At 37.9% G+C, this 11,984-nt stretch overlaps 1 protein-coding gene across 1 annotated transcript in view; it reads right to left on the bottom strand.

Annotated features, from left to right (window-relative positions):
* Window positions 1–5,280: 5,280 nt before the first annotated feature.
* LOC137628457 (serine protease inhibitor dipetalogastin) overlaps window positions 5,281–11,984 on the bottom strand; it is a 26,698-nt gene continuing 19,994 nt past the window's right edge. The window contains exons 2-7 of the mRNA XM_068359608.1: window positions 10,092–10,235; window positions 9,275–9,433; window positions 8,985–9,146; window positions 8,265–8,429; window positions 8,023–8,160; window positions 5,281–7,892 (exon numbers count right to left, since the gene is read on the bottom strand). Coding sequence (XP_068215709.1) covers window positions 7,646–7,892; window positions 8,023–8,160; window positions 8,265–8,429; window positions 8,985–9,146; window positions 9,275–9,433; window positions 10,092–10,235 — 1,015 coding nt within the window. The 3' untranslated portion in view covers window positions 5,281–7,645. The remainder of the gene's footprint in view (window positions 7,893–8,022; window positions 8,161–8,264; window positions 8,430–8,984; window positions 9,147–9,274; window positions 9,434–10,091; window positions 10,236–11,984) is intronic.

The raw sequence follows: 11,984 nt of genomic DNA, 5'->3' as shown, positions 1-11,984 counted from the left end.
AACTGAACGTTCTTCCCCCTCTTGCATGATTCACACTAATTTTGAATAGTCTATGTGGGTCATCAGCATGTCTAACTCTTACAGCAGCGCTAGTAGCTTGAGGGTAGGGGACCAAGCAATCACGAAGATATTTAGGCTTATCACTTGTAAGTGCTTTGTGATTCGACAAACAAATCTTAAATTCAATTCTAGCCTTAACAAGTAACCAATGTAGATCGATCAATGCAGGAGTTATTCTCTCCCGAAGTTCAATGCCTTTTTATCAGTCTAGCCTCCTGGTTTTGCACATTTTGAAGCTTTCTTAGTAGTGTATTAGGCAATACATAGTACAGAGAATTGCAATAATCAAGCCTTGATATTACGTGACTCATCACTAAAATTTTTGTACTGCCCTCTGTTAAATATTTTCTAATAAATGCTATGTTTCTCAGGTGATAGTTACACACTTTCACTGTGTTCACTATTTGATCCCTCATTGACAAATTACAATCTATTAGTACACCCAAATTTTTCACAACAGGCACAATCCTAACACCAGCGTCATCAATATTTATACTTCTGAAATAACTGGTAATTCTTCAAAGCCACCTTTGTGCCAAAAAACATACATTCTGTTTTATCATCATTCAATTTAAGCTTTTTCGTTTGCATCCATGTTTTTATTTCAGTCATTATCTCATCAATTTTCTTCTTTGTATCTTGTGTTGTTGAAATTGAAAGGTAGAACTGAGTATCATCTGCATATAGTTTAAAGCCCACTTTTTGTTTTTTCAAGATGTGTGATAGCTCTATAGTATATATGTTGAACAAGATAGGGCCCAGAACACTACCCTGTGGTACACCTTTCATAAGAATTCTCTCACTGGATCGGTTTCCAGAAACTTCTACCATAAACTTCCTGTTCGTTAAGTAGCTTCACAAAAATTCCAGTGCTTCCTCAGTCACTCCAATGGACTTTAAGTCGTCAAGTAAGTACTTGTGCACAACAGTATCGAAAGCAGCACTAAGATCTAACATAATCAAAATTCCACACTTTCCCTTATCAAGAAGACCTATCATATCATTCATTATTGAGCATAAGGTAGTTTTTGTAGAGTGATTAGCTCTGTAGGCCGATTGATTTACCGGGAATACCTCTAACTCATCAATATGCTCCCATAATTGCTCACTTATGATTTTTTTCAATAAGCTTCGACATGTAGGATAAATTTGAAATGGGCCTATATGAATTTAGTTCGTTTACATCACCTTTTCCTTTGTATATTGGTTTGATCAACACAGTTTTTTCACAGCTAGAAAAACAGGATTGTGATATACTTAGGTTAATTATATTCAGGTAAATATTATATACAACTTGCTTGTTTGGAGCTTCACTTATTGAACTGTTTGGGAAAGGGTCGTTTCCACAATATGTATTCTTCATCTCTCTCATAACCTTTAACAAGTCGCACATATTTATTTCCTTAAATTTTATTAACTTCTTACCCTCCTTCACTGGCATAACTGACTGTCCTTCTATGTGATTTTGGGAGAAACCTCTATAGATTTTATCAATTTTTTCATTGAAGAATATAGCAAATTTCTCTGCACAGACATTATCAGGCAAGACATATTTTTTCTTTAATCCCATCAAATCATCTAGGTTTTTGTGAAACTCCCTCATGTTATTAGTTTTTTACTTTTGCCGTTGTAGAATTTTCTTTTTGTTTCTTCTTACAGGATGTTATAGTCATTTCTGGCCATATTATATAGATTTCTGGCTTGTGAAGATTTGGCTCTTTTTCATCTACCTTCTATCTTACGTCTATGTCTTTTTGCCTTTAATAGCTCACTATTATACCATCTAACATTTCCGTGTACAACTATTTGTTTGCTCTTTATAGGACACTTGGTATCATACATTTAACAAAATTGTCATTATATTTTTTGGTATAACACCCAACACATTCTCTATCTACCATATGTTCACACTGTATGTTCTCACAAGACATTTGCGCTACACTAGCTTCAATAAAATTCTTAGCATCGAAATTTTCTCGTTCCGTATATGTGATCCATTTCTTCAATACTTTGATGCAATTTATATTAACATCAAAAGTGATGAGTTTATGTGTTTTTGAGATCTCAAAGTCTGGTTCCACTTCAAGGTTTCTTATTAGGTCAGAATCTTTCCCACATATGACCAAGTCGAGTGTATGACCACCTACTGACGTTGATACCAAAACATTGTTTATTAAATTAAACATCTCAAATACTTCCTTGAGTTCTTTAGCCTTATTATCATTTTCATCATCTACCCAACAATTAAAGTCTCCGCCAATTAATGTATTTTTAATATCGTCCACCACACCCACAAGAATACTAAATTCTTCAATGAATTTCCTCATATTACTCCCTGGTGGTCTATACAATGATATTATATTCAATACCTTACTGTTGTTTCTTGTCAGTTTTAAATAGATATATTCAAATGTTTCAAATACTATTTCATTCATGATAGAAACCCTAGAGAATGTTTTCGACATGAAGACACCCACTCCTCCCCCAGTTTTATCCTTTCTTGGTACGTGGTAGAAATCGTGAGTACACGGCGTCATCTCCTGAATCTTTGAGTTATCACTAATATTTCCCGGCAACTAAGTTTCAGTTAATAAGCATAAATCTAATTCCATTTCGTTAATAAGATTTCTAATCTTTATGGTTTTATTCCCCACCGATTGAATATTTATTAGACCACACTTAACCAATGGGCTAGACTCCATGATCGGTTCTATTTTTTATCCTGGTAAGCTCCTTCTTGTACACTTTACAGTTTTCATCATATGTCTTATGATTTGTATCATTGTAATTCCTCATTGAGCAGTTATGACACTTTAACGTATTTACACTACAATCCGTGGTTCGGTGTTCTTGGCTACACTTGGCACATACCTGAGTCTTGCTACAACTATCGACAGTATGACCAAATTCCTGGCATTTATAACACTGAAATACATTGTAGGAATTATAAATTTTGCAGCATCCTCCAAGGGTGGTATATACTCTATCGTCCCTTTTACGGAAAACTTTCCTGATAGTTGGACTACACTTTATAATGACATGTGATTTACCGCTTTGTCTTGATTTAAACTTCCTGATCAATTTAAAGTCCTCTTCATTTTCACATATATCATTCAACCATGCATTCTTCTCCTTTATACTGGCAATTATATCATCTTCATTTTCATCAATATTGCAGACCTTGATCTTCGGTTTAAGTAGATCCTTTTTATCCACTTCTACCTTAATGTCATTCTTGACCACTTCTAAGTCATTTTTAGCCTTTTATAACCCAGCTTTATCCGCAAAATTAACTACCAAGTGGCCTTGTTTAGAGGTTTTGACCTGTTCAACATCCGTGGTTATCTTCATGATTGTTTTCTTGATCTCTGAACCCTTCGTATTTTACTCCGTAGATTTTATGACCAAAGTGTTTTCTTTTTATTTCAACCTACTTGCATATGTGGTCTTGGTCACATTCTTTTGTTCGTATTCCGTAAGTTTCTCTTTCAGCTCAACAATTTCATGACAAATAGTGGTGTATTGAGTAGTTATCATATCCATAATACCAGACATCTGTTGTTGTACATTTACCTTCATCTCTTCCATGTCGATGCTTAGTTTCGTCATGTTTTCCCATGGTTGCCTGACCTATGAACCATTGGGATTTGCAGTCTCGCCATCTTGGAGATTTATAAATGATGTTCCTGCTTTGACAAATATCACTTGTGCTATCTCTTAAATTTGAGCAAGCTGCTTCATCGTGGTACCATCCTCGGCATTCATCGCATTGTATCCCAAATTCGACATAGACCTCACAATGCCCACACCTACCCTGATTGCCTTCGTCATCCCATTCTTCATCAGCGATGTTCACTTGCATGCTATAGTCCATTTCTTTTAGCGAGGCATTTTTGCACCGACTCGCAACGGTGCCCTTTTAGCCCCGAAAAGTTTCCTGATCGCTGATTGGTTGGACAAGATTATTCTAACCAATCAGCGATCAGGAAACTTTTCCGAGCTAAAAGGGCACCATTGCGAGTCAGTGCAAATATGCCTCGCTAAAAGAAATGGACTATAGTTGCTGCCATTTTCTTTCCCTCCTTCCCTTGGAGTACCGTGTCAATTTCTGTCATAAATAGGTCGAGATCTTTCACGGGACTAAGTTTTTCTTTTCGTTTTCTAAGGCTGGGCATATTGAATCATTTTTCAATGAATTTTCAAGTAGCCCCACCCCAACACAAAAATGCTGGGTCAGGCCTTTCGCCACAGACCTCACATACAAAAGAGACCACTGACTTTTAACACTCGATATCACTAATATCAACACTAGTAAACACCCACTAAAGTTAGTTTCACAGGATAGATAACGAGATACACAATGATTCCCGCTTTAAGCCAAGTTCGATACAAGGTCTAGACCAGTGGTTCCCAAACTGGGGGGCGCGTCCCACTAGGGGGGCGTGAGGACGATACAAGGGGGGCGTGAAGTCATCTGCTTGAAATTACTTGTTTAATAGAATAATAAAATTTGCTAATGTTCAAACTTTTTTTCGCTCACTTTGAACCAAATGTTTCGTTTTTAGTTACTGGAATGTACTGTTATTTGTTTGAGTGGCTTTCATTATTAAAATGTAATACAAACAGAAATCTATTTTCCTGTACAATGCTAAGAAATAAATGTAAGAATCATTTCATATAAAAAAAAGAGAGGGGTGGGGGCGTACGGGTCTGCTGGAAGCAAAAAGGGGGCGTCAGGTAAGATAGTTTGGGAACCACTAGTCTAGACCTTGGTTCGATACAGAGCATTTACACACACGTCCACACCCGCGGACTGATTTTGTACTTGGACCTATATATATAAAGCCTGCTTTTATAAAGATTGTGCTCTTAAAATATGTGCTCCCAAAGGCTGTGCTCATAAAGTCCGTGTTCCCAAGTCTGTACTAGCTTTTTTTTTTTTTTTTTTTTTTTTTTTTTTTGCTTCTGAAGTCTGGTCTTAAAGCCAGTGCTCTGGAAGTCTGTGCTCCCAAAGTCATTGCTTTTAAAGTCTGTATTCCAAATGTATTTGCTCTTTAAAGACTGCGTTCCTAAGGTTTGTGCTCTTAAATTTTGTGGCCATTAGTCTGTGCCCGTTAAGCCTTTGCCCGTTAAGCCTTTGCTTCCAAATTCTGTTATCTTAAAGTCTATGATCTCAAAGTCTGCTCTTAAAGAAATAGGATTTAAGAAAAACAACTTGAGTGGAAAAAAAATCATTATATTGTAAAAAGATTAAACAGAAAACATTTTCTTTACAAACTATTAATAATATCCATTGCTTCTAAGGTACGTCAAATGCCAGGTCTGAGATTTGGAGCTGTGGGGTCACCCAGCTTCCTACAACAGACTGACTCGCTACAGTTGATTACATTAAAGCAATCCTAACAGTGTTCCAATAATGTCAACAACGTGTTCGGATCCCTTGTCGACTTCTCCTAGCTGATTTTTATGTATTTTGATTTATATATCTCACTTTTTATATAAAATTTTTATTCTTTCACTTTTCGATCCAATATCAAAATCCATTAACAAATACTAAAATTATTTTATAAATCATTTGTAAAATCAACTATTCATCACTTCGTAGCCAATCAAAGGGATCCGAACACGTTTGGAAAACGGAATATACAAAGTCCTGCTCGATTTCGCAACTCTGAGCTCTATGTATTGAGGCCATAGGGCAGAGAATTGCGAAAATGAGCCATTTGACTTTCAGCGAATACTTGAAATATCACAGGGGACGCTTTTGTTCAGTCAACAATAACAACGAAAATGGTATAAAATGAGCTAATAACGATTTGAATGCCTATTATGCAGGTCATTGTGACAGTACTTAGACTATGAATAAGTTATCCAATAAATATTGCAGTAATACACAAATGGCATCTGTTTCAGCATTTTAGTTAGGCCTATATATGTTTAAGGCAAGATGATGAGGGTTCAGATATTATTTTGATTAAGAGACAATGGAAATTTTCTATACGTAAAATGTTAAAAAAAAAAAATGACATTAAATTGAAATTGTGAGCCTGATATTGTCTCTTAAGTACCATAGTCCTATAGATCATATATGGCTTCTCCTTAGGCCTGTTGCTTCTTTTTACCATGAAATAAGTTACAACATAACTATCATAGGATTATAGATCATATCACATGGCTTTTCATCAGGCCTGTTGCACCATAAATACTGAGGTGTTTATTCTCTTGAAAAAGCTGCAATTGTAGCCTAGTTAACTTTTCATAGGCCCATGTTTTAGGTGTACTGGCTCACTCCAAAGGTTTTGCATAGGCCTACTTTATCACCGATGCTAAAAGGTCACGTCATTTCTGTAAAGTTCAAATTTGTCCAAGCATATTATTTTCATGTCCAGCTTGCTCGACCTTACGAATTTACAAAATTCATGTTGTGTTAAAAGGGAAGCTGTGAACAGATCAACACAGGCGCTGGTTTGATTTCACCTGCTAACAACAAAGGCCTAAAGATTAACGGTTTAAAATCTCTAAAGATAATTGGAAAACGGTGAAACAAAACTTGATTAAATCAATAAAAAATTAGAACTCTTCCTACTTTCCGCTAAAGTAATACAACCACTTGTCAATTCAACAGCAGATTGATTAGATTCTTATTTAATTAACTTTAAACATTAAGAATAATTCAAAGGTATCTGTCAGAACTTAAAATTCAATAAAAAAATCATAAGATCAACAGTCATTAGCTAAAAACTTTATGCTAAATAAGTTAACATCTTAACAAACAATAATAGTTATTGATAGCAGCAATAAATAGATTATTTTGGACACCCAAGTGTCTGGCATCATCTTAAAAACTAACTTCTATAAAAAGCAAAGGAATGCATACTAGTTTTACACTAAGCAACGCTAGTGCATTTGGAGGCTTCCTTCTTTGAAAACCAGCTTGAAATATCTTGTTTCCAATAGTTGATTGCTGCCAATACTGTGTCAGCCTGTGTCAGCATTTTTACCTTGGCCACATGAATCCACAAACTATGCCATGTTTCTATCTTGAAGTTGTGGAAATCTATACTTTACTTGATACTCTGTGGCTACATGAATGCAGAACTATGTAGTTTTTTATCCAAGTTTCGGATTTCTAAATATTGTTTGATATCCCTTGGCTACATGAATGCAATAAATTTGCAATTATTTTTCTGAAGTACTAGAAATATAAAAGTTTCTTATTCCTTACACTGGTTACAGGAATGCAGCAATTATTTTTTTTCTTTTTTTACAATTCAATAAACCGGGTATTATTATATTTGTTCTTGAATTTATTGTACATTTAGTTCCTGTTTTGCGTTTGAAAACAAGCTGCATTAAATCCCCTTGCTCTGGTCTTCAAATTTAATTTCTCAGTAACATCCTTTTCTATGTCCAAGGTACAATGCTTAACATGCTAAAGACATGTTACTTTTAAGGTGTTTAGTCTACAGAAAGCTAATAAATAGTCAAGTAATTTGACAGCAGTTATTTGAAGGCCTAGCAAGATGAGCTCTTTATCATCATCATCATCATCAAAAAGATATTATCGGCAGGGGTGACGACGAATTTATCTGAACATGTAGAGTTTAGCTTCTGGAACAGGTTCACCACACCTCCCTGAATAAGTCTTGGTCACAAGGCTCCTACCGAGGCTGCGGGTACGACAATTCTCCATCGAGAGGAAGCAGTCGTTGCTGTAGGTCTTGCCGTCAGTGCCACATACGGGGTCAAAGAGTGGGGGACACATCCTGAGGCAGGTGTTGAACTTTAATTCGTCGAGGCAATTATTTATGGGCACTGAGTAGACATGTTTGCTGAAATAGAAAGGATTTGAATTAGGTTGTTATATAGAGTTCTCAGTTGGAGGATTCTCTCTCTCTCTCTCTCTCTCTCTCTCTCTCTCTCTCTCTCTCTCTCTCTCTCTCTCTCTCTCTCTCTACTCACCCACAGTTCTTGGCTTTCATTTCGCAGGCATTTCTGTACATCTTATTGTCAGAGGCGCAAACGGCAACATCGTCATTCTTACATTCGGAGTAGCATTGTTTGGTGGCCTCACAGTGGTGCAAAGCCACAGTTACTACCCTGAAATAGAGAGATCATTGAAGATTAATTGGATTAGGTTTTTTGGTATTCTTGTCTTTGCAATACAGTGTATTCTAATAATGAACAAATTCCCAGGTACTTACTTCTGTCCACATGTCCTTAACTTCATGTCACAGTACGATTTATAAACATTGCCGTCAGAGCCACAAATTGGGTATTCATCCTCCGGTTCTGGGCACTCCTCAGGGCACTCGTCGGTCTGTGTCATGTCTGGGCACTCACCATAGTGAGCAAGCTGGACGCCCTTCCTGCAAGTGAGGGTGTGTTTTGTTATTTTTTTAGGTAGGGACATTGTTAGTTTACAAGTAAAAACATGATTAAGATTTTATACAACGTTTCTCAACTCTGCATGCCACAGTACACAAACTTCCATCTTGCAGTGCCACCGTATTACTGAGATCCTGTAGATTGTCAAAAGATTCTCTTACTTACGCTACTGTACTTAGAAATGAACCTAGAGGGTTACTTTTAAGAGCAACTGCAGTATTGTAATGTTATAAAGTTTGTCAATTTTAGCTTGCAAGAGAACTTGTTCTACTTTACTGTAAAACATGTTGAAATTGGTCAATTATTTACAAGATCAATTGTAATACTGTAAACCAAGAATTATATATATAAAAAGTGAAAGTAATCGATGGTTTGCAAGAAAGAGGACAGTAACCTACTCTGGAAACCGTAGAATAAAGTTAGTTATTTGAAAGTGGAAAAGAAAAAATAAATTAGAAGCACAAAAAAAGGCAGCTCTGAAAGACTATAAAAAAAGATCAACTTGTGTACTGTACCACCAGAGTAGTTGGACTTACATGCAGGTGCTCTGGTGCAAAAGGCAGTAATTGAGGTAGGTATTGCTGTCAGTGCCACACACGGGGTCAGGGATACGAGGGCACTGGATTCTCTGGCAGGTCTCGAACTTCCCTCGGCAGTGTTCCAGGCTGACCTCAGTAACTGAGCCAGCACTTCCGGATCTGGAAGAAGTGAGTCGTTTCTCAAATTTCTCTCATAAAATCATTAAGGAAAAGTATATTGTCTGTATGGTATTTATAACAGTCGATCACCCATCCATTTACCGACCAGCTCCACCATTCATACTCACCCACAGGTGAGTCTCCTCATGTCACACTCGTTATCATAGATGTTTCCGTCAGAGCCGCAGACGGGGGACAGTTTCTCGCCACTGCAGCTCAGGGGACACCCTACTGTCGTGCGGACTTGGGGACGACAGTGCACCATCGGAGTCTCGAAGATGTGACGTCTGTGGGAAGGGAAGAAGAGAGTAGGGTGGCTTAGTGCAACTGTGGGAAAGCGACTTGTCATACTGTTGGTACATGAAGCTTTGTATGCTACAGAATTTTTGGGGAGGGCAATCGTCTTACTGTGGGACTGGGATATTGTGTAGAGGGGACTGCTTACTGTGGGGGCTGTGGAATATTGAGCATTGTATGCTATGGGAATTGTGGAGATTGGCCTGGGCATACTGTGAGGACTGTGGGATATTTAGATTTGTATGCCTTATGAAATGTGATGAGGGGACTCGCCTGACTCTGGTGACGGTGGGATATTGAGCTTTGTATGCTATACGAGTTGTGGGAAGAGGGCTTGGCTTGCTATGGGGACTGCACATTTTGAGCTTTATATGCTACATAAGTTGTGGGGAGAGGACTCGGCTTACTCTGGAAATTGTGGGAATATGGAGCTTTGTATGCCATATGAGTTGTGGGAGGGTTATTCGTATTACTTTAAGCTGTGTAAGTTATATGAGCTGTGGGAAATAAAACTTTGCATATTGTGTAAACTGGGAATGTTGTGCTTATGGCTCCTTGGAGATTATTGTAAGGGGAGATTGTTTTACTGCATTTATAGTCATCATCATTATGAATAATGGTAAAGAACGGTCCCATGTCAACACTCACCCGCAGTTTTTCACCTTCATCTGACACTTGCTGTTGTAGATGCGACTGTCGGAGCCACAGACGGGTTTGAACGAGAAGAAACAGAGGTCCTGGCAGTGCCTCGTGGTCTGGCAGTGTTTGTAGGAAGTCTTCACCACGTTTTGCCTGTTGGGGAATACAAGGACGCGTGAGATGGAAAGAGTAGTCTTTGGTTGGAATATCAAAAACAACAAATGCATCCGTTTCTAGTCAGCTATAGGACAAAGGCCTCAGATATGTCCTTATTCCTGTCTGGAATGTGACTAGTTTTCATCATCACGCTGGTCAACAGCTGACTGGTGATGGTGGAAGCCTTTGGTCTTACCGCTCACAGTTCACCAACCTAGTATGAGTAGCCCTGACTAGTACAGCTTTGCTGATCATGGCGATACACAAATCATTTCTCCATGTTAGGGTATATATATATATATATATATATATATATATATATATATATATATATATATATATATATATATGTTAATAGTTTTGGTCAGTGATAAAGTGGTACAAATCGTTACTTATAAAAGTAATTAGCCTTTTACAACACTTTTATTTAGCAAATCAGCATTATTCTAAAAATAAATTACTTTTAACTTAAAGTTTTTCTCCAACGCGTATAGCAATTAATTCACTACGATTTAAAATTACCTTAAGAATCATCTACATCATAATTCAACAAAGAATAAATATTTATAAGTACTTCTCATGTAATTAGCATCACATATATCTTTTATATCTTCAACCCCCGTCAGCTCTCACCCCCTAGCTTATAGAAAGTTCCGGGCCCCAAGGCATTCTTGTGCACTTTCTCAAAGCCACAACTTGTTACCGGTTGGCTAAACCCGTGTGGGTATCTTGATGGTCCTAGTTGCAGTTCATGCCCCTGGGTATGCATGGGACATCAACAGCTGGAGGTCACCGGTGAGATGATGAAGCTCTTAGAAGGGATTAGGTGACTTGGTGAATCCCTGAGGAGGGAATTAGTCTAGGATGAATCATTTGGAAAATTAGTTAGAGTTGAATCTTCAGTTGAAATGTGTTCTGGTGATGAATCACACCTGAAGGGTTGTGGTGGCCAATGTGGTAACGTCCTTGACTAGTGATCGTCAGACTGGGGTTCGAGTTCCGGTCTAAACTCGTTAGTTCCTTTGGTCGCTGCAACCTCACCATCCTTGTGAGCTAAGGATGGGGCCTTTGTGGAAGCCTATAGGTCTACCTGCTGAGACATTAGCAGCCATTGCCTGACCCTCCTTAGTCCTAGTTTGGGCGGAGAGGGGGCTTGGGCGCTGATCCTACGTATATAATATGGTCAGGCCATTGTCCTGCTTGATAGGGCATTGTCACTGTCCCTTGCCTCTGCCATTCATGAGTGGCCTTTAAACCTTCAAAGAATGAGTTCGAATGATGAATCACAATGGAGGATAAGTTGAGATGAATCACTGTGGTAGGATGAATCGAGTTGATGAATAATGAGGAAAGGATTAGCTTTGTTAGACAAGTTAATTGGTGAATTAAATTTGTTATTATTTAGATGCAGAGGCCGAAGGAATGGGCAATTATTTTGGCTTCTATCCAGTCCGGCGTAGATACCCAGAGGTTATGACTACAAGGTAGGGAAAGTGCTAACAGTGTACCTAAGGTTGCGCACTGTAGGTAATATTGATAAGTTTACCCGATTTTTTAACTTTTATCATTTGCAATGTTGAATGGTCTCCCCGGTACTTGCGCCGATACTATGGCCAAAATTTCATGCATTCATTTATTCACTCAGATAAATCTTTCTTTATTTGGGCCATTGTTTATCATCATATCCCTTTCTGAGTGGGGATACCTCCACGTGGTGAAAGGGTTTGCGTATCGTCATGATCAGCA

Source organism: Palaemon carinicauda, chromosome 36 (assembly GCF_036898095.1).
Source record: "Palaemon carinicauda isolate YSFRI2023 chromosome 36, ASM3689809v2, whole genome shotgun sequence".
NCBI lineage: Eukaryota > Metazoa > Arthropoda > Malacostraca > Decapoda > Palaemonidae > Palaemon > Palaemon carinicauda.
The sequence above is the reverse complement of the archived record's forward strand: the minus strand, read 5'-3'. Positions and strand labels throughout refer to the sequence as shown.